Source organism: Dasypus novemcinctus, chromosome 18 (assembly GCF_030445035.2).
Source record: "Dasypus novemcinctus isolate mDasNov1 chromosome 18, mDasNov1.1.hap2, whole genome shotgun sequence".
Taxonomy (NCBI): domain Eukaryota; kingdom Metazoa; phylum Chordata; class Mammalia; order Cingulata; family Dasypodidae; genus Dasypus; species Dasypus novemcinctus.
Window position 1 is genome coordinate 64,830,682 of NC_080690.1, and position 24,433 is coordinate 64,855,114.

Consider the following 24,433-nt stretch of genomic DNA (forward strand, 5'->3'; position numbering starts at 1 on the left):
TCAAAGATCAGCCGAACTACAAGAAGAAATCATTATCTGAGTACCTAATAGGACAAAAGCACAGAAAAAGAGTAAACAACAGTAAGAATATGGAATATGACAACATTCTCAGGGAAATTGATCTAATAATTATATAGAGAATATAGCATCCAATAACAATGGAATATACATCTATTCAAGTACACACAGAACATTTACAATATCTGACCATATACCATAAGTAATTAAGCAATCAGCAAATTTCAAAAAACTTTAATAATAAAAAGTATGTTGTCTGGTCAAAATGCAATAGAGCTAGAAATCAGTAACAAACACTAACTACAGAATTGTATTATATCTGCAAATCTGAAAAATCAATTTTAACCATAGATCCCTTGATCCATGAGAGGACACTGGATGAGTTCATTGGAACTGAAAGAAGATACATTTTGAGCTTCTAAAATTTTCACAGCATATTTGAGCTAGTGAAAAACATTCACCTGTAGGAAATTAGTTCAGTAAAAATTAATACATAAACATAGTGTGTTGTCATTAAAAGAATGTAGTAGATAGGTGGTAAGAAAGTGGAGAAGCATGAGAAAAGCACAATTAATGTAACCTATAGACTATAGTTAACACCGTAATATTCTTACATCAATGCCAAAGATACGCTTTGTTAGTAATAGGGGGTTATGGAAAAATATAACAAAGTACGCTATAGGCCATAATTCATAATTAGGCCTTCTTAATTCTCTTTGCCCTTTAAAAATGCTTATTTGAATGTCTTGAGAGCCTTCTCTGTTGGTCTCTCAAATTACCATTAAAGTACATGTTTGATGTCAGGGTATCAAGAGATCCACTTTAAGACCTAAAACTCCATCTGCTCCCTTGACATCTTGAGCCTCACAGGGCCCCAAAGGCCTGTTCTCACCAGATTTGCATTTCATTCAGTAGGAAAGGCTCCCCACCAGATGCACTCTACCCAGTTTTTAACCTAATGGGCTTCAGTTCCCTGCCAGCCTGTGGGATTATACAATCTGTACCTGTGGGAACCAGGGATACCCCACTCTCATTACTACAAAGTCCCTCCCTCCCACAGCCCCTGCTGGGTGACTCTGCTCCTGAAGGCAGTTCCCCTGGGTTGTGAATATGTGATTAAACAGCATCCATCCAGTGTCAGGTGTCATGCATTTAACTATTTTGTACTATTTAGGGTGGGGAAACCCCTTCTTCACCAATGGGGTGAATAGGAAGTAGTAAAAACAGCTGGGCTTAGAGTTTTTTATTGAGTTTTTGTTTTTGTTGTTGTTTCAGAACTCTAAAAATGTCAGTCCACTGTTTTGAATGGTTTCTGATAAGAAATCTGTTATTTTGAAATCTTTGTTCCTTATATGTAATGTCTTTTACCCGTCTACCCTCAGTATTTTCTCTATATTGTTTATTTTTGGTTTGGCAATATTTGTAGGGTTTTTGAGCCCTGTTTGGGATACTGACGCTTTTTATTATTATTTTTGGATATTTTGCGATTCTTTTCAAATAAAAAAATATTCTCCATTTTCTCTCTCCTTCCCACTTGGTTTTCAGTTATGCATATAGTACACCATAGGTTATTGTCCCAGGGTTCTTGGATGCTCTAGTCCATTGTCTTTACTCTTTCTGTTTTAGTTTGAGTAATTTCTATTAACCTATTGTGATAATGTGTCAGCTTGGCCAGGTAATGTGCCCAATTGTTTGGTCAAGCAAGCACTGGACAAACTGTAATACAAGGGTACTTCACGGACTTTAATCATCAGTGAGTTGACTGCATAGATGGCTGGTTCCATCTACAATCAATCATCTACAATCATTTGTAGGCCTTAAAAGAAGTGACTTCAGCATTCAGGGAGAGAATTCCCATTTCTGCTTCAGATAGCCATTCTCTTAGGGAACTCAGCAAGCACCTTCATCTGAGTTCCTGGCTTGCAGCCTGTCCTATGGAATTTGGACTCGTGCATCCCTAGTCACAAGACAATTTTATAAAATCTCATATTATTTACAGGTATCTCCTGTTGGTTCCATTTCCCTAGAGAATCCTAATACAGCTTTGGACCAAGAATGGGGTTGTATGGCAGACTCCTCAGGGGAAGGTGGAGGTAGGGTGATTGTCTCCTTAGGGAAGGGAGGTCGGGACTTCTGGGGGCAGAATGGAGGGTGGGTGGTCCTCTCCTCTGAATGGGGAAGTGGTCAGGATTCACTGGGGCAGGCTGGAGGCTGGGTGGTACAGACTTGACATTGGGTGGTCTTCTCCTCAGGGTAGGAAGGAGGTCGAGTGGCTTTCTCCTCATTACAGGTTCATCTGGCAGAATCTCAGCAGAATTTAGGGTTTCAATGTCCCCATTGCCATTATCATCAACCCATAGGACTCTATCCCAATCCCCAAGATTCCACTACTTTCCAATCAATGCCCTCATTTTAACAGTAGACATCCAGCAAGGTTGAGATTTTAGTTTCCATTATAACTCTGTTACTCTAAGTCTGGTTTTCAGAGATCTCAATTCTGTGGCTGCACAAAACAAGATTTTCTTTCAAAGCACATATGAAACTTTCACATCATTCATGTGGCACTTCAATTGCAAATTTGAAGCCTTAAGCTCATCCCTTTCTTTTTTAACTGTATCCAGCGTATTCAGGAAGAGCCAGCCAACATCACTATTCCTTTTAACTCCACAAAAAAACTCTGTTAAGGTGTTAAAAACATTCTCACCCAGATCCTTTCCTCTTACACACATGGAAATATTCATATCCAGTGTTGGCATTTTGCCTATCTCTATTGTCTACTCACACCATGACAATGGACAGATGAGATTGGCAACAATTTAGTCACATATACTCACAACCCAGGAGAGGAAGACACTGTGTCACAGAAGTACTCTGTCCATGTTCATACCCTTTTCCCAGTGTAGCCTGCTGCTGCTTATCACTAAGAGAAATCCAGCCTGTTCGTGGAGACCAGGGGTGTTCTCTGTCATCTTGGCTTAGTTTTAGTCTTGAGTAGGGATCAGACAGGTCAGAGATCCTATGCGTTTTGGGAAGCAGGAGGGACCCAAAACTAAAATGAGACTTCAGAAGCTCTCTTCCCTTGGCTATGAACCAAAAAAGCAGGTAACACCATCATCTTGCAAGCAATCTCAACACAAGAATTCACACAAGGGGACTGAGGTGAGACAAAGAAAGGAAATCTTTATAGAGCCCTGACTGACCCAGACCTAAGTCCTGCCCTACCCGTATACTTCTCATTTATGTAAACAAAAAATATTTTTAGTTTAAGCAACCTTGAGTTAAATTTTCTGCTACTTACAACTAAAAGCATCCTGGTTGATAAAACCACCTTGAGTTCTTTTGACCGTTCCTTGAAAGTATGATAGCAAAAAAAAATGCTCTACATCAACTAGCACCTTGGAAATCAGGCTAAGCCAGTGCTTTGGTCACCTCATTCATCTTGTGGGGGAAAACTGACAGGGAAATCTATGATGAATCATTATCTAAATTGCACTAGGACATGCTTCACTGCATAGGCTTTCAGACTCAAAGAAATTTCCCAGAAAGATAAAGTTGCTGACACCTAATTTATCTGGATCCCCAAAATTTGAGAGAATTTTGAAAATTAATTTCAGAGACTTTATTCTTTAATTTTGGTCATTAGATGACATATAATGAAATACAGCAATTATGAGTTCCTAACTATAAAGAATTAATTAGTTTCACAGTCTTTTATGAAGATATTGCTTTGGTAAAATTGGTAGATGTTCATGGTAAAAAAAAATTTTTTTTAATCAATTATAAAACAGAAAAAACTGAGCCAAAATTTTGCTTGTCAGAAAAAACCACTGTTTTACATGATGCTGAATAATCTTTCACATATTATCTATAAGCAGGTAATTGAGCATATATGTATGTACTTAAATAAACTGCAATAAATTATGAAAATACAATCCACATTTTTACTAAACAATATGCATGTTCCATTCCTGTCATTTTAGATCTATGCCATACTTTCCAAAGCTCCACTTAGAGGAAAATATTAAAATTTATCTCAAACTTTGACATTTGGACATCTATTTCATTTAAAAAATGATCACCATTGTATATCTTTTCTTCCTGTGAAAATTCCTTAACCATAATTATTCTATTTTTTCTCAGATGGCCACGCACATTTTACATTTTGATACATATTACCCAACTCTTCTCCAACAAGCTTGTATTTCTCACTCTCCTGAACAAAGAGCATTGTTCTTTAATACAGAGACCAGCAAGTAAATGGCAATCCTGTCCTATGAATCAATACTTCCTGATAAAATTTTTAGAAAAATTCAAGATTTTTCCTTTTTTGTGTAGAAGAGGGAGAAATATGGGGATAGGGAGGCCTTCAAATTTGCCAGAGCCTAACAAGATCTGGAATGGACAAAGTCTACAGCACTTAGAAGTCAATCAGATCAAATGGACTTTGATGGAAACAGGAAGACTAAAAAAAAACAAATATTAAAACTTAGACATTTATTAAGACAGTATCTGTCATTAATAATCATTTCTGACTCTGCAAGTATTACAGTAAATTAACACAACAGGACAGGAGCAAAAATTCAGTCACGTAAAATGCAATGTTCTGTTTTGTATTGGTACAGAGCATTTGCTCATGTGTATATGCAGATACACACACTCACACACAGCCAAGCTTAACCTGATGGTGTACTACATAGAAAGAGACTAAATGTTAAGAAATCCAGCATGTCCCTGCTTAAGAAAAAAGATGGGACAAAGGATGGGAGCCAATCACAATAGGGTTACAACCAAATTTATGTTTAAATTGCAATACTGTTGATGTTATGCATGTGTAAAAAGCACATTTACTTGAAGTGATTATATTAAGATACTTGTAAAATTCCTCCTCCAAATACATTTTAAATGAAATTTTTTTTTGGAAATATTTCCAAACATTATACCATTATAATGTTTACTCTTAACAAAAAAGTACTGAGCACCTACACTGAGTTATAAAATGTGATGGTTTTGTAGATTTTACAATGAAAAAAGTCCCTTCTCTCATGGAGCTTACATTCTAGTGGACATGGATTTAGGCACACTCAGTATTACATTTTTGTTAAATTCCTGACCATTCTCTTATCTTTTAGAAGTGTTAGCTCCTGTACAATAACTAATAAGGCTCTGACCAAATCCCTCTTTAGGCATCTCTGCTATGTGGTCTCCTAACCATTGGGAATGTTGAGGTTGGGCCAAAACATTATATTGTTCATTAAAAAGGAAAAAAAAAATTCTACTATAAGAATTCTAGTGAATGGAAAATTTCAGCTCCCATGTGAGGACTTAAAAACAAAGCAGAGCACACCATTTTACAGAACTTCATTTCTGTGTGAATTTTCTGATGAAGAATAATCCTTACCATAATCAATCTTATAAAATGTATCACCACTATGGACTCTTTGATGAATTAGAAGACCTGAGCTCCAACGGAAACCCTTACCACATGCTTCACATTTGTATGGTTTCTCTCCTGTGTGGACTCTCTGATGAGCTTGAAGGTTTGATCTCTGACTGAAACCCTTTCCACACACTTCACATTTGTATGGTTTCTCCCCAGTATGAACTCTATGATGGGCTTGAAGACTTGAATATCCACTGAAACCCTTACCACATTGTTCACATTTATAAGGTCTCCCTTCTTTGTGGATCCTCTGATGTGCTTGAAGACGTGAACTCTCACTGAAGCCCTTTGCACATACCTCACATTTGTATGGCTTCCCTCCAGTGTGGACCCTCCGGTGCGCTTCAAGGCGTAAACTCTGACTAAAGCCCTTTCCACACATCTCACATTGATATGGTTTGACTCTAGTGTGAACTCTCTGATGGCCTTGAAGATATGCTCTCTGACTGAAGCCCTTCCCACATACCTCACATATATATGGTCTCTCTCCAGTGTGCACACTCTGATGACTTTGAAGGTATGATCTCTGACTGAAGCTTTTACCACATTCATCACATTGGTATGGCTTCTCTCCTGTGTGGACTCTTTGATGGGCCAAAAGAGTTGAGGCCTTACTGAAGCCTTTACCACATTCTCCACATTTATAGGGTTTCTCTCCTGTGTGAACCCTCTGATGAATTTGAAGATTAAAGCTCCAACTGAAGCCTTTCCCACACTCCTCACATTTGTATGGTTTTTCTCCAGTGTGGACTCTCTGATGGCCTTGAAGGTGTGAACTCCGACTAAATCCCTTCCCACACTCCTCACACTTGTATGGTTTTTCTCCAGTGTGGACTCTCTGATGGCCTTGAAGGTATGCATTACGACTAAATCCCTTCCCACACTCCTCACATTTGAATGGTTTTTCTCCAGTGTGGACTCTATGATGGGCTTGAAGATATGAACTCCGACTGAATTCCTTACCACACTCTTCACATTTATAAGGTTTCTCTCCTGTATGAACTCGCTGATGAACATTAAGAACTGATCTATGACTGAAGCCTTTACCACATACATTGCATTTGTACGGCTTCTCTTCAGTATGGACTCTCTGATGACCTTTAAGTTTTAAACTCCAATTGAAGCCATTCCCACACTCCATATAAGGTTTCTCTCCAATGTGGATTTTCTGATGGCTCTGAAGGTATGAATTTTGACTGAAGCTGTTGCCATGTGAATAATGTTTGTATGGTTGTTCCCTAGTGTGGACTATCTGAAGGTCCTGAAAATGTGAAGCCAGACCGAAGCCATTACCACACTCCTGAGAATTACAGAGATTCTTTTCTACATGAACTCTATGCTGAATATTAAGATTTGAACTACAAATGAAGCCCTTCCCATATTCCACACCTGTGTATAGTTTTTCAGTGTGGATTTTCTGATGGACTTGAAGACATGAATTCTGATCAAAGAAATTCCCATTCTCCTCATATTCATGGAGTTCCTCCCCAGAATGGACCCTTAAAATACTATTGAGGTCTAAGCTATGACTGTAGGCTTTCTCACAAATGTTGCATCTATAGGACATCTTCCCGGTGTGAATAAGCTCATAAGTGTTAAGAGAGGAGTACTGATTCAAGTTTTTACTATATCCACCACATTTGCATAGTTTCTCCTCTGTTTGTATTTGTTGATGAGATGGTAGCTGTGAACTCTCAACCACACCATCATCTCCTCTATGTACACTTTGATGACTATGAAGAACTGAGCTATAACTGAAGCCTTTTCCATACTGACTGTATGTATGGGGCTTCCCTTCTAATTGTAACTGCTGATTAACTTCAGAGATGGAGACATCACTGAAGGCTTTTCTATACTTATTAAACAGGTAGGGCTTGTGTCCTGTTTGAACTAAGTCCTGACTAAGTAATGATGCCTTCATGATGTCTTTTCTACAATCACGGCAGCTATAATTTTTTCCTGTTTTGTGAACTGCCAGACTAATGTTGTGATTTGTGATCCAATTGATGCAGTCACACTTACAGAAATTATTTTTAATGGGAATGTGCTGACATCTACACTGAAAATTTTGTGACTCAGTCAGATACACTTTCTTCCAAAAGTGTTGGTCTCCCCAAGATGGAAATTTTTGATTTTTTATACAGTTGGAACCATCTTCTTTATGAGTCAATATATAGTTCTCATCTTCAGAAATCTGAATTGGTATCTCTGCCCAAATCTGGCAGAGGGAATCACCTTGCTTTTGCATTTGAGAATCATTGCTCATGGAATCAAGACACATGTTTAATCCACTTGCACTCTGTTGCCAGGTCTGCCAGGAGGAAAGCTGTTTGGGAGAAAGGTAGCTCAGTCCCACTTCTTGAATACTCTCCTTCTTAGGTTGATCCTTGCTTCCTATAAGGATAAAGAGAATTCAGAGATGTAGACAAGTGAACACTTTATTCAGGGGTTTCAAAATTTTACACTTAGGTCATAATATTAAATTTAAATGAACCAGAGGAAAATTCAAGTCACTTCCTCTAAAAATGCTTAGAAAAATCCTGTTCTTTGTCTGAACCAGGTATACAAATAGGAGCTACATAATTTAGGTTATCCGTATGCCTCAAAAACAAGGCTTTGCTATACAACCTAGACATCAAGACAGGGTTACACTGTTCAAAAGGCCTCATTAAAATTTATACATGTAATTATGAGTTTACCATGGGCTATGTAGAGATCCCAAGGAGAAACTAGGGGATATTCCCGGATTGGAGAGAATACAGTTTCAAGTGGACAACTGCTTTTTGTCTTGATAATAACTTTTTCTTTTTTCTCTGACACATGGGCCTGGTAATATTTTTGTTTGTATATTTGTTTATAAGGAGATTGTGTATCAAATGCTGTGCTGAAGAAGGTAACACAGGCCTTAAGTCATGTCTGAGGCATCATGGAGCCTGTCTCTAATGAGCTGTATCTTCATGAGGATAATAAGTTCTCCTAAATCACTTTGAGCTGATATCAGTTTTTAACTCTTTTCAAAAGTTATTTTACAATCACCAAGCGTGATGGCATAGGTCAGAATATGAAACACCATTACAAACGACAACAGAAAAAAAGTGGCTGAGGGAGGAATAAAAGCCACCATTTTCATGGCACCTGTAAGTGCCTTTGAGACAATTCATAAGGTATGAGCAAAACTCTATGGGGTGGAGCAGGTATAGTTCAGTGGTTGAGTGCCTGCTTTGTATGTATGAGGTCCCAGGTTCAATTCCCCATACCTCCTGGAAAAAAAAAAAACAAAACGCTATGGGCACTGATTTTGGTTTAGGTCATTTTAATGGAAAATTACTCAAATATTTAGGGAATGTGAGACACTAGAATAGTAGAAAACGATCATGTTTGGGTAGAAATGGCTTATCACCTAGTTATTAAAGTTCAGATTATAAGCAGACAGCAGATCTTCATATCCTGGTGAAAAGTATCCTCTATGAAGATGAGAGGATAAATGGGGTTGAAGTAATAATATTTACTCTAACACTTGGTAGCAGTATACAAAGTCTCCATAGTACCCAGAAAAGAAAGCAGTAAAAGGGGATTTTTTTTTCATTACATAAGTAATATTGTTCTCTAAATAATTCTTTCTTATTTATTTATATTTGTCTGTCTCTCCACAGTGAAATGTAATATATGTAAGGATGAGCACTTTGTTTTGTGCACTGCAATATCTTCACTGCCTACAACACTGTCTAGTGAAGAACTGTGCCACCTCAGAAGAACTGTGCCACCTCAGGGGTGTGTATGTGTGTGGGTGTGTGGGTATTTCTGACTGTATCTTCCATTTAAGATACTCCCAAGTAATGACCTGTGGAAGTGTCTCCCTAGTACTTGACAGTTGTAAAACTCTTTCCTGGTGAATCTGATGTCTCTGGCGATGACCCTGTCATCTGCCCTCAGAGTTTGCTATTCTGTCTCCAGACTTTCTTAAGTGTCTGGAGAGTAGAAAGGGAAAAATCTAGGAAGGAGAACTTAAATTTGGCTAGAGCACCTCCAGAAAGAAAACTTGGACTGCAAAGGTTTTCTAAGGAGAACATGAGTATGCATGCCTGGTGAGAGGCATTACCTCTCCGTGAACTCATTTGGCATATACTGCTCACTGATGCAGAGAGATGCCGCTTTCTAGTCTCTTCCTGTGTAGAAAACCAAAATTGCCAAATACTTTCCTGAAAAGTCTAAGTGGACTAAGATACCTAGCTGGAACTAGCATGTAACCAAAAGGAAACAAAGAAAAGCAAGATAATTTACAGGAGGCAACTTATTATGTGAAATATGGAGATTACTAAAAGTAAAGGTCTCCTGGTTAATGAAGTTGATGATTTTGATATAAGTAGATGACACTGAAAATTCAGAAAAACAGAAATAACTTGCTACAAGAAAAAAACAAATGCTTAGACGTCCTTGTTTGTAGAGTAATGATGTTTTCTCCAGGGTAGAGATGCCTGTCTGTCCATATGGACCAGGAACTTCTCTTTCCATCCCCATTGTGAGTTTCAGATGGCATCAGCAGGAACCAACAGTTTCAGGGGGGTGAAGTGTTAAGGAGTGTTGGTGAAGGAAGGTCTCTGAGAACTACTGGAGACTGTCATGCCTCATCTCAGCAAAGGCTACAGATGGTTCTCCAAGTTGCTGAGTCTGCACTTAGGATAGAATTAACCAGTTGACTCCATGAAAACAGATCTTTTCTTTGCTTATGTGGATTAACTAGCTGACTTTATGTAGACATGGATTCCAAATCATGCTTTACTAGTAGTAAAGTGATTTTTCCTATCATGTTCCAAAAAGGAGACAAAAATTCATTGGCTTGGATGAACTAAAGAATATATAGGGGAAACGGACTTTGGCCCAGTGGTTAGGGCGTCCGCCTACCACATGGGAGGCCCGCGGTTCAAGCCCCGGGCCTCCTTGACCCGTGTGGAGCTGGCCCATGTGCAGTGCTGATGCGCACAAGGAGTGCTGTGCCACACAGGGGTGTCCCCCGCGTAGGGGAGCCCCACGCGCAAGGAGTGCACCCATAAGGAGAGCCGCCCAGTGCGAAGGAGGGAGCAGCCTGCCGAGGAATGGCACCGCCCACACTTCCCGTGCCGCTGACGACAACAGAAGCGGACAAAGAAACAAGACGCAGCAAAAAGACACAGAAAACAGACAACCGGGGGAGGGGAGGGGAATTAAATAAATAAAAATAAATCTTAAAAAAAAAAAAAAAAAAAGAATATATAGATCAGTCTCTCAAGATGGTGAAAGAGTAAGGAGCTCCTGGAGGCAGCTCTTGCTACAGGGCGGTTAGTAATCACCCAGAGCTATTCAAAGCACCTGTTTGGGGGCTCCAGGAGATCAGAAGAGTATCCTGCAACATCCTTGAAAGTATGGAAGGAGGAGACTGCCCATCTGCAGAGAGGATTCATGAGTAGAGCCCTCCATGCTGCAGAGGTCGGTGACCATGGCACAAGCCGCCTCAGGAGCTATTCTGTGGCTGGAGTCGGAAGCTCCATTTCACAAAAAATGGTGGAGGAAGACACAGTGTGGCACTGACTTCAGCTATTGATTAGCAAATTCGCTGGACTAAAGTATAATCCTAGTGTATTAGCCAGCCAAAGGAGTGCTGATGCAAAATACCAGAAATTGGTTGGTTATTATAAAGGGTATTTATTTGGGGCAGGTGCTCACAGATACCAGGCCATAAAGCATAAGTTACTTCCCTCAACAAAGTCTATTTTCACATGTTGGAGCAAGATGGCTGCTGACGTCTGTGACAGTTCAGGCTTCCTGGGTCCCTCTCTTCCAGGGTCTTGCTTCTCTCTGGGTTCAGGGTTCCTCTCTTCCCAGGGCTTGCTTCTTCCTGGGGTCAGGGTTCCTCTCTTCCTGGGGTTGCTTCTGTTTCTTCTGTGAGCTTAATTCCCAGGGCTCCAGCTTAAGACTCAAAAACCCTCAACTCTGTCCTTTGCCATGCCTTTAATCTGTGAGTCCCCAGCCACCAAGGGGTGGGGAATCAATGCCCTAATGACGTGGCCCAATCAAAGCCCTAATCATAACTTAATCATATGCAGACCAGATTACAAACATAATCCAATATCTATTTTTGGAATTCATAACCATATCAAACTGCTACACCTAGGAACAGCTAAACTTTGAGCCTGTCAGGTCAAGAAGAGGCTGGTAGTTGCCATTTTTACTCCACCCTCAGAATGAGGGGAAGCAAGGTTGACTGAAATTCATAGTGCTGGTAGGCACCAGCTTCTTCCCACACAGATCAGATTGCAGCTCTAGCCTAAATGCCAGCCCCACCTCTGGCAGGGAGGAAGCTGGCAGGACCTGCACCACCTCTCTGGGAAACTGCAAGCCATGCCACAGAGGCTGGTACCCATCCTACTCTAGTGGCACAAGCTGTCTCAGGAGCTATTCCATGGCTAGAGTTAGAAGCTCCATCTCCCATAAACAATGGCGGAAAAGACAGTTGTTCACTGACTTCAGCTCTTGAATAGTGGACTCAAGTATAATCCTAGAAACACTAGGATTTGAGCCTGTCCAAGTTTGCAAGAATCCAGGAGCCATCATTTTGACTCCACCCCCAGTATGAGGGGAAGCCTGGCTGACTGAAAATCCAGTAAAGTTAGGGACTGGCTTCTTTCTACCAAGACTGGACTGCAGCCCCAGCCTAGGCTCCAGTCCCACCTCCAGCAGAAAGGAAGCTGGTGGGACCTGTACCAGGCTTTTGAGGCAATAGCAGGTGCTCTCCACGAGCACAGATTGAATAGTTGGACACTTGGGGCTGTATCCCCATACCATGATAGGATAGGATAGGAGAGGAACTGGGTATCCTTCACCTCTTCGGGCAATAGCAGGCATTTTCAACCCACACAAACTCGTTTGTGAGTGTCTTCGAGTCCATCTCCATCTCTGTCCCCATAAAGGATAGGAGGGGGTTGATGTTTTCTCAGCCTTCAGAGCAACTCCAGGCAGTTTTAGCCTACACAAACATGACCACTGGGCATCTGTGGCTCCACCTCCATCCCCAACAGGACAAGAGATGGACTGTGTTTGCCCAACCTCTCTGTGTAACTGCAGGTGCTTTTGGCCCACATAGCCTGGACTGGTGGGTACCAGTAGGACCACTGTCACCCCTTAACAGGAAAGGAGGGGGCTGATGTTTCCACAGCCTTTCTGGGAATCGGCAGACACTCTGGGCCTGCGTGGACTGGACTGTTGGATGACTACGGATCCACCTCCATCCCCAAGAGGACAGAAGGGGTCTGGTGTCACCACAGCCTCTCCAGACAACAGCAGGTGCTTTTGGCCTACAGAGACTGAATTGTTGGGTGCCTGTGGATCCAACTCCATTCCTAATAGAATAGAAGGCGGCTGGTGTTTCCTCAGTCGCTCTGTGCAACAGCAGGTATTCTCAACCTAACAGCACCAAACTGTTGGGTGCCCTTAGAACCACCCCCACCAGCCAATAGGATAGGAGGGGTCTGGTGTCTCCACAGCCTCTCCAGACAACAGCAGGTGCTTTTGGCCTACAGAGACTGAATTGTTGGGTGCCTGTGGATCCAAACCCATGCCCTAATAGGAGAGAAGGCAGCTGGTGTTTCCTCATCCTCTCTGTGCAAGGGCAGATATTCTCAGCCTAACGGCATCAAACTGTTGGGTGCCCTGAGAACCTCTCCACCACCCAATAGGATAGAAGGGGACTGGTGTTTCCTCAGCCTCTCCAGGCAATGGTGGGTACTTTTGACCTACAGGGACTTAACTATTGGGAGTTGGTGATTCTGTTCCCACCCCCTAAAGGGCAAAAGGGATAGTACTCCCTCAGCCTCTCAGGACAACTGCAAGTGTATTTGGCCTTCATGGATTAGACTGTTGGGCACTCCAGAGGGTCCATTCCCACACTGGGCAGGGAGGTGGTCTGGTGCTACATCAGTTTACCTGGACAACTGTGGTCATTTTGGACCCACACAACAAAGACTGCTGCCCACAACTATAGCTCCATCCCTGCCCAAGGTAGGGGAGGAAGGAGTGTGAAACCCCTCTGGGCAACTACAGTCTTATTCTGCCCAACTTGGATTATTATACAGAGCTACAGCTGTGTCCCTACTGCTGACAGAGAAGCTTCATCAATTCCTGGGGCAATGTGGGCAGTTTAAGCCTCCAAAGCTTACAGCACCATATATCCTCAACCTCTACAACACAATGAGCAAGAAAGCCCAAAACTAAAGGGAAAAACTGCACCCAGAATAAATACATCTAGCAAGTCAGATGCAAAACATCAACAAAAAAACTACAATCCATACCAAGAAACAGGACGATATGGCCCAATTAAAGGAACAAAATAAGCCTGCAGATGGCATAAAGGAGTTGAGACAACTATGTACAAACAAATTTCCTTAATAAATTCAATGAGACAGCTAAAGAGATTAAGGATATTAAGAAGATATTGGTGGAGCACAAAGAAGAATTTGAAAGCATACATAGAAAAACAGCAGATCTTATGGGAATGAAAAGTGCAATAAATGAAACAAAAAAATACATTGGAGGCATATAACAGCAATTTTGAGGAAGCAGGATAAAGGATCATTGAGCTTGAAGACATGGCTTCTGAAAATGAACATAAAAAAAACAGATGAAGAAAAGAACAGAAAAAATTTAACAGGATCTCAGGGAACTAAAGGACAGCAAGAGACATGCAAATATACCTGTCATGGGTGTCCCAAAAGGAGAAGAAAAGGGAAAAGGGGCAGAAGGAATATCTGAAGAAATAATGGTAGAAAATCTCCCAATGCTATAGAAGGACATATATATCTGTGTCCAAGAAGCACAACATACACCCATCTGAATAAATCTGAATAGACCAACTCTGAGACACATGCTAATCAGAATGTTAAATGCCAAGACAAAGGGAGAATTCTGAGAGCAGCAAGAGAAAAGCAATGCATAACATATAGGGATACCCAGTAAGATTAAATGCTGATTTCTCACCAGAAACCATGGAGGCAAGAAGGCAGTGGTATGATATATTTAAGATACTGCAAGAGAAAAATTGCTAGCCAAGAATCTTATATCCAGCAAAAATATCTTTCAAAAATGAGGGCAAGATTAGTCACAGATAACCAGAAACTGAAAGAGTTTATTAAAAAAAAGACTGGCATTGCAGGAAATACTAAAGGGAGTGTTACAGTCTGAAAAGAAAAGGCAGGAATGTGAGGCTTGGAAGAGAGTCTAGAAATGACGACTGTATCAGTAACAGTAATTATAAGTGTCAAAAAGAGTGGTGAAAATAAAATGACAGATAAAACCCAAAGATCCAAATGAATGAAATAAGGACTGCCTTTACAGTGATAACATTGAATGTTAATAGATTAAACTCCCCAATCAAAAGACTGGTGGAATGCATAAGAAAATATGAGCCATCTATATGCTGTCTGCAAGACACTCACCTTAGACCCAAGGATACCAAAAGAGTGAAAGTGAAAGGTTGGAAAAAGATATTCCATGCATGCAGTAACCAAAAAAAAAAAACTATACTTATATCAAGTGACAGAGACTTTAAAAGCAAAACTGTTATTAGAGACAAGGAAGGACATTACATATTAATAAAAAGGATGATTCACCAGGAAGAAATAACAATCATAAATGTATATGCACCTAACCAGGATGCCCCAAAATACATGAGGCAAACACCAGCAAAACTGAAGGGAGAAATAGGCATCTCTACAGTAATAGTTAGAGACTTCAATACACCACTCTCGGCATTGGATGGAACATCTATGCAGAGGATTAATAAAGAAACAGAGAGCTTGGATAATATGATAAATGAACTAAACCTAACAGACATATACAGAAGACTGCACCCCAAAACAGCAGGATAGCCATTCTTTTCAAGTGCTCATGGATCTTTCTCCAGGATAGACCATATGTTGGGTCACAAAGCAGATCTCAATAAATTCAAGAAAATCAAAATTATACAAAGCACTTTCTCTGATCATAGTGGAATAAAGTTGGAAATCAACAAGCAGCAGAAATAGGGAAAACTCACATATATACGGAGATTAAACAACATACCCTTAAATATCTTGAGACAAATGACAATGAGAACACAACATATCAGAATCTATGGGATGCAGCAAAGACAGTGTTGAAAGAAAAATTTATAGCCCTTAATGTTTACATTAAAAAAGAAGAAAGAGCTAAAATCAATGACCTAACTACACAGCTGGAGGAACTAGAAAGAAGAGAGCAAACTAATCCCAAAGCAAGTAGAAGGAATGAAATAACAAAGATCAGAGCAGAGATAAATGAAATTGAGAACAAAAAAGACAGCAGAATTAACAAAACCAAAAATTGATTCTTCAGGACTATCAAAATTGACAGCTAAGAAAAAAAGAGAGAAGATGCAAATAAATGAAATTAAAAAAATGAAAACAGGAACATTACTACTGACCCCACAGAAATAAGAGCGATCATAAGAGGATATTATGAGCAACTTTATGCCAGAAAACTAGATTATGTAGACGAAATGGAAAAATTCCTAGAAGCATACAACCTACACTGACCCTAGAAGAAAACTAGACCTCAACAATCTCACAAGAGATTGAAACAGTCATCAAACAGCTCCCCAGGACCAGGTGGTTTCACAGGTGAGTTCTACCAAGCATTCAAAGAAGAATTAATACAAATCTTACTCAAGTTCTTCCAAAAAACTGAACAAGAAGGAACACTACCAAACCCATTCTATGAAGCCAATATCACCCTAATACCAAAGCCAGATAAGGATATTATGAAAAAAGAAAATTACAGACCCATTTATCTGAGGAGTACAGATGTAAAAATCCTCAATAAAATACTTGCTAATCAAATCCAACAATACATTAAAAGAATTATTCACTGTGATTAAGTGGGTTTTTTACCAGGCATGCAAGGGTGGTTTAACACAAGAAAATCAATCAGCAAAATATACCACATTAATAAACCAAAGAAGAAAAATCACATGATCTTACTGATTAAAACAGAAAAGGCATGTGAAAAAATACAGCATCCTTTCTTGATAAAAATACTTCAAAAAATAGGAATTGAAGGAAACTTTCTCAAAATGATAAAGGACAAATATGAAAAACTCACAGCTAACATTGTAGCCAATGGTGAAAGACTGAAAGCTTTCCTGTTGAGATCAGAGACAAGACAAGGATTCCCATTGTCACCACTATTGTGGTGCTAGTGCTAGAGGTTCTTGCTAGAGCAATCAGGCAAGAAAAAGAAATAAAAGGCATCCAAATCAGAAAGGAACAAGCAAAACTTTCACTATTCACAGATGATAGAAAGTCCCGAAAAATCTATAACAAAGCTGCTAAAGCTAATAAATGATCAGTAGAGAGTCAGGATATAAGATCAATATGCAAAAATTGGTTGTTTCTATACAATTGTAATGCACAATATGAGGAGGAAGCAGGAAAAAAATTCCATTGACGATAGCAACTACAAGAATAAAATATCTAGAAATAAGCAAGGATGTGAAGCACCGTATTCAGAAAACTATAATGCATTGCTAAAAATTTTTTTAAAAGACCTAAATAATTGGAAGAATATTCCATGCTCATGGATTGGAAAACTAAATATCATTAACATGTCAATTCTATCCAAACTGATATAAGACTCAATGCAATCCCAATGAAAATTCCACCAGCATTTTTTAAACAAATGGAAATCACCATCGAATTTATCTGGAAGAGTAAGAGGCCCCGAATAGCCAGAAAAAGGAAAAATGAACTTGGAAGACTCATACTTCCAGACTTTAAATAATATTATCTAATAACAGTGGTGAAAACAGCATAGTATTAGCATAAAGACAGATATACAGACAAATGGAACCAAACTGATGGTTCAGAAACAGACCCTGACATCTATGGCCAAGTGATTATTGACAAACCTGTCAAATCCACCCAGCTGGGACAGAACAGCCTATTCAACAAACAGTGCTAGAACTGGATATCCATAGCCAAAAGAAAGAAAGAAGACACCTATCACACTCCCTATACAAAATCAACTCAAAATGGATCAAAGATCTAAATATAGAGGAGGGGCAAGATGGCATCTGAGTGGGTGCACCTCATAATCTCTCCTGCAAAGAAGCGGCTGAGTAGGGTGAGAGTCCTGCTGGACCGGGCTGTTTTGGGTGCTTGCAGGGCAGGAGGTGCCTGGACATCAATTTGGTGAGACAGTGACAGAAGAGATTCTTTCAAGAGGTAGAATTTTGGGTCTCCTACACGGAGGTCAGAAGTTGTGGGCGGGACCCTCCCCACTAGGGCTGGCGGTCCGGCTGCAGCGATTCCTGAAAACTGTTGTGCTGAGGTGTTCCCAAACCCTGAGCGGGCTCTTTTGGGGGCTTGCAGGGCAGGAGGTGTCTGGATGTCGATTTACTGAGACAGTGACAGAAGAGATTCTTGCAAGAGGTGGAATTTTGGGTTTCTGACAAGGAGGTCAGAAGTTGTAGGTGGAACCCCTCCCCCTAGGGCTGGCAGCCCGGCCACAGCAATCCCTGAAATCTTTGTTGTGCTGCACTGTTCCCAAACCCTGAGTGGGCTGTTTCGGGGGCTTGCAGGGCAGAAGGTGTCTGGATGTCAATTTGGTGAGATGGTGACAGAAGAGATTCTTGTGAGAGGTGGAATTTTGGGTTTCTGACACGGAGGTCAGAAGTTGTGGGCGGCACCCCTCCCCCTAGGGCTGGCGGCCCAGCTATGGTGATCCCTGAAAACTTTGTTGTGCTGTGATGTTCCCAAACCCCATGTTAACTGGATGCATGGTTCCCAAGTCTGTATCCCCTGAACCCTGGTGGCCCACGCTCCAGAGACTCACACACCTTGAGTCTGCAATATCACGGACTTCCCATTCCCGAATCCACTGCACCCTGAAATCCATCTGAGGTCCCTGATTACCCTAGCCCTCTGCGTTTTTTGTTGCTGTTGTTTTTTTCTTCTCCTTGAGCTTGGAGGAGTGTACGAGCTGACTTGGGGAGAGTCTGGGAAGAAAGGAGAGGCGAATCTGCTGAGGAAGCCCAATTTACCTAAACGTCCTGGGACAGGAAACTTGGTCTGGGAGAAGGTAGAGTCAGAAAATGAATTAGACCTCCTCTAGCACACCTAAGGGGGAGGGACTGTAGGACGTGCTATCCAAGCTCCCAATAGCACATCTGGGGTTTCTGGTGAGGTGTAGGTGCTCTCACGCTGGAAATAAAGAGTCACAGTCTACTGTGTTGAGTTGGTTCAACAAGGACCCACTTATATCTCCTACCAGACCACTCAGGCAGCTTTCCTGCTGCCCTGGGAGAGAAAGAAGGGAGGAAGGGAGAAAGGGGGAAGGTCAGATCCCTAAGCGTATTAACTACAAAGAGGAGTCCTAGCTTGAAAAGCTGGTTCTTTTTTTTTTCTTTTGTCATGGTTGCTAATATTGCATTGTCTCCTGGTCTTTTCTCCCATTTTATCCCCCAAGGTCCTTTTTCATTTATTTAGTTTTTTTCTCTTTTTCTTTTTCTTGCTTGTTTCTCCCCATTTTTCTCTCCCCCTTTTCTCTTCTCTTTTTTTTTTCATTTCTTTCTTTTTCTTCTTTTTTATTTTATTTTCTTTATATAATAGGTACTGCAGGGAGCACTTCACATTAGCTGTGTTGCCTCATCCTCCATTTCCTCTTTCCTGTGTGTATTGATTTTGGCCACCTACACTATCCCCTTTCCCCTACATCTTTCAATCCTGCATCATCTACTGTTTCTCTTACATTCCACCTCCCTTTCTTTGGCCCCCAAACCGTGTGACTTTTTCTTTCTAATACCTGTGTTCTGTTGTCTTTTATACATTCTTGATATTATTGTCTTTCTTTTCTCTTTCCCTCTCTCATGAAAACACTGGCCTTTTAATTCATACTATATTCCTCCCCATATTCAGTTGACTGTCTCATTATAGGTTCTACTTACTGCTATAACTCTACACAACTTAAATAAGTCTAATATCCATTCTCGTTGATCTCACATTGTTGCTGTTAACATTTATTACCAATACTACCTTATACATTTTCTTTTCTTACTCATTTTGCTTTCCCTGGCCCTAATATTTTCCTTCAAAGTGAACTTAGCCAGCAACAAGAAAAAAGAGTAAGAAGAAGAAAGTGACAAAGAGAAGACATAACACTAACACATGAACAACAACTAATTAACCAACAAGACTGGACAAAGAAGCTAAGGAACTGATTAAACCTGTCAAGATAAAATGATGACCAGACAACAACAAAAAACTACAAACCAAACCAATAATTAGGAAAACATGGCCAAATCCAATGAACAAACAAAAACTGGGAGGAGGAGCAGAACATCGGACAAGAAAATTAAAAGATCTCAAAACATATATTAGAGATCAACTAAATGAAGTAAGGAAGAGATTAACAATATGAAGAAAACACTTGGAAAGAATACAAAAGAAACTGCAGACATATGCAAAAAGATAACAGATATGTTAGTGATAAACACCACAGTTCAAGAAATCAAAAACACACTCTCAGCAAATAGTAGCAGATTAGAAGAGGCAGAGGAGAGAATTAGTGACGTGGAAGACAGTACATCTAAAATCAAACAGATAGTAGAACTGATCGATAAAAAGATAGAAAAAATCCAGCTGGGACTTAGGGACGTGAATGACAATGCAAAATGCACAAACATACGTATTATAGGCATCCCAGAAGGAAAAAAGAAGAGAAAGGGGACAGAAGGGGTGTTGCAGGAAATAATGGTTGAAAACTTCCCAAATCTACTGAGGGAGATGGATGTACATGTCCAGGAAGCACAATGCACCCCAAACACCATAAATCCCAACAGGCCTACCCCAAGACATATACTTGTCAAATTATCCAATGCTCAAGACAAAGAGAAAATTCTAAAAGCAGCAAGAGAAAAAAAACATCACATACAAGGGAGGCTCCATAAGATTAAGTGCTGATTTCTCATCTGAAACCATGGAGGCAGGAAGGCAGTGGTATGATATAGTCAAGGTACTAAAAGAAAAAAATTTCCGACCAAGAATACTCGCCCAGCTAAGCTAGCATTCAAAAATGATGGAGAGCTCAAAATATTCACAGATAAACAGAAATTAAAAGAGTATGCCAACAAGAACCCTGCCCTTCAAGAAATACTAAAGGGAGTTCTGCAGGAAGAAAGGAAAAAACAGGAGAGGCAGAGTTGGAGGAGAGTGTAAGAGCAACAAAAAAGACAAAAAGAGAAGGAAAAAAGAAACAAAATATGACAAACACAAGTCCAAACAAAATATGGCTAACATAAATAATTCCATGAAAGCAATAACACTGAATGTCAATGGATTAAACTCACCTGTCAAAAAATTCCGACTAGAAGATTGGATAAAGAAATATGACCTATCTATATGCTATCTACAAGAAACACATCTTAGACCCAGGGATTCAAGGAGGTTGAAAGTGAATGGCTGGAAAACAATCTTACAAGCAAACAATAACCACAAAAAGGCAGGAGTAGCTATATTAATATCAGACAAAATAGACTTTACATGCAAAACAATTGTCAGAGAAAAAGGTGGATACTACATATCAGTCAAAGGAATAATCTTTCAAGAAGAATGAACAATCATAAATATTTATGCAACTAACAAGGGCGCCTCTAAATACGTAAGGCAAACACTGGAAAAACTAAGTGAAAGAATAGATGCATCTACAAGTATAGTGGGGGACTTTAATACACCACTATGAACTTTGAACAGAACATCTCAAAGGAGAATCAATAAAGAAACAAAAACTTTGAACAGTATATTAGAGGAGCTGGAACCTAACAGACAATAGACATGTACAGATCATTACACCCAAATACACCAGGATATACATTTTTCTCAAGGGCACATGGATCATTCTCCAAGATAGACCATATGCTAGGCCATAAAGAAAGGGTCAATGAATTCAGAAAGATCGAAATCATACAAAATAATATCTCTGACCACAGTGGAGTGAAGCTGGAAATCTGCAAGGACCAGCGGCCCAGATTTCACACCAAGATATGGAAATTAAACAGAACACTCTTGGAAAAACAGTGGGTCAAGGAGGAAATCTCAGAAGAAATTAATAACTACCTTGAAACTATGAAAATGATAACACAACATACCAAAACTTATGGGATGCAGCAAAAGCAATACTGAGAGGGAAATTTATGGCCATAAATTCATACATCAAAAAAGAAGAGCAAAAATTGAAGAACTAACTGCACATTTGGAGGAATTAGTTAAAAAAGCAACAAAGTAACCCCACAGGAAGAAAAAAGAAAGAACAAAGATAAGAGCAGAACTAAATGAAATAGAAAATAAGAAAGTACTTGAAAAGATAAACAAGACCAAGAGCTGGTTCTTTGAGAAGATCAATAAAATTGGCAAACCCTTAGCTAAATTAACAAAGAAAAAGAGAGAAGATACAAATACACAAAATAAGAAATGAGAAAGGAGATATCACCACTGACCCCACAGAAATAAAAACTATCATAAGAGGATACTTTGAAAAACTATATTCCAACAAAAATGACAATTCAGAGGAAATGGACAAATTCCTAGAAACACATAAGCAGCCTATATTGACGAAAGAAGAAATTGATGATCTCAACAAACCAATCACAAGTAAAGAGATAGAATCAGTCAATAAAAACTTCCCAACTAAGAGCCCCAGGCCAAACGGCTTCACAGGTGAATTCTACAAAACATTCCGGAAAGAATTAACGCCAATCTTGCTGAAACTCTTCCAAAAAAGCCAAACAGAAAGAACATTGCCTAACTCATTCTATGATGCCAACATTACCCTAGAACCAAAGCCAAACAAAGACACCACAAGAAAGAAAATTACAGACCAATTTCTCTAATGAACCTAGATACAAAAATCCTCAACAAAATACCTGCTAACCGTATTCAACAACACATTAAACAAATTATACACCATGACGAAGTGGGATTTATTCTGGGTATGCAAGGATGGTTCAACATAAGAAAATCAAACAATGTAATACACCATAGAAAGAGATCGAAGGAAAAAAATCACAGGATTACATCTATAGATGCAGAAAAAGCATTTGACAAACTACAGCACCCTTTCTTGATAAGAACACTGCAAAAGATTGGAATACAAGGAAATTTTCTGAACATGATAAAGGGTATATGTGAAAAACCCACAGCCAACATCATTTACAATGGTGAAATCCTAAAATCTTTCCCTCTAAGATGAGGAACACGACAAGGATGCCCACTATCACCTCTTCTATTTAACATTGTCTTAGAAGTACTTGCTCGAGCACTGAGACAAGAACCAGATATACAAGGCATTCAAATTGGAAAGGAAGAAGTCAAAATTTCATTATTTGCAGATGACATGATCCTATACATAGAAAACCCTGAGAGGTCTACAACAAAGTTTCTAGAACTCATAAACGAGTTTAGTAAAGTAGCAGGTTATAAAATCAATGCGCAAAAATCAGTAGCATTTCTGTACACCAATAATGAGCAAGCTCAGGAGGAAATCAAGAAACAAATACCATTTACAATAGTCAATAAAAAAATCAAATACCTAGGAATAAATTTAACTAAAGATGTAAAAAACTTATATGCAGAGAACTACACAACACTGTTCAAGGAAATCAAAGAAAACCTAAATAAATGGAAGAATATTCCCTGTTCATGGATAGGAAGACTAAATATTATTAAGATGTCTATCCTACCAAACCTGATCTACACATTCAATGCAATCCTAATAAAAATCAACACAGCATTCTTTAATGAACTCGAAAAACTAGCTATGAAATTTATTTGGAAAGGAAAGGGGCCTCGAATAACGAAAGACATATTGAAAAATAAAAACGAAATTGGAGGAATCACACTACCTGACTTCAAAACATACTACAAAGCTACAGTAGTGAAAACAGCATGGTATTGGCACAAGGAGAGACACACAGACCAATGGAACCGAATTGAGAGTTCTGATATAGAACCTCATACATATAGTCATATAATATTCGATACAGCCACCAAACCCTCTCAACTGGCAGAGAATGGCCTATTCAACAAATGGTGCCTGGAGAACTGGATATCCATATGTAAAAGAATGAAAGAGGATTACCAACTCACACCTTATACAAAAATCAACTCAAGATGAATCAAAGACCTAAATATAAGAGCCAAGACCATAAAGACTTTGGAAAGCAGTATAGGGAAGAATCTACAGGACCTTGTAATAGGAAATGGCTTCATGAACTTCACACCAAAAGCATGAGCAGCAAAAGAATAAATAGATAAATGGGACTTCCTCAAAATTAGAGCCTTCTGCACCTCAAAGGAGTTTGTCAAGAAAGTGAAAAGAGAATCTACACAATGGGAGAAAATATTTGGTAACCATATATCTGATAGGAGACTTATAACCTGAATATATAAAGAACTCCTATATCTTGAAAATAAAAAGACAAACAACCCATTTAAAAAATGGGAAAAAGATTTAAACTGACACTTCTCCAAAGAAAAAATACAAATGGCTAAAAAGCACATGAAAAAATGCTCCAAATCTCTAGCTATTAGGGAAATGCAAATCAAAACTACACTGAGATACCATCTTACTCCCATAAGATTGGCAGTTATGAAAAAAAGAGAAGTCTACGAATGCTGGAGAGGATGTGGAGGAATGGGAACACTCATCCACTGATGGTGGTAATGCAGAAGGATCCAGCCATTCTGGAGGACAGTTTGGTGGTTTCTCAAAAAACTAGCTATAGATTTGCCATATGACCCAGCAATTCCACTGCTGGGTATATACACAGTAGAACCTAAAACAAGGACACAAACTGATACATGCATACCAATGTTCATAGCAGCACTGTTCACTATTGCCAAAAGTTGAAATCAACCCAAATGCCCATCAACAGATGAA

At 39.5% G+C, this 24,433-nt stretch overlaps 1 protein-coding gene across 5 annotated transcripts in view; it reads right to left on the reverse strand.

Moving 5' to 3' along the window:
• Positions 1-3,622: 3,622 nt before the first annotated feature.
• Positions 3,623-24,433, reverse strand: part of ZNF112 (zinc finger protein 112) — a 73,334-nt gene continuing 52,523 nt past the window's right edge. For all 5 annotated transcript variants that reach the window (XM_058280388.1, XM_058280387.1, XM_058280389.1 and 2 more), the window contains one exon: positions 3,623-7,852. In XM_058280388.1, coding sequence (XP_058136371.1) covers positions 5,367-7,852 — 2,486 coding nt within the window. In that variant the 3' untranslated portion in view covers positions 3,623-5,366. The remainder of the gene's footprint in view (positions 7,853-24,433) is intronic.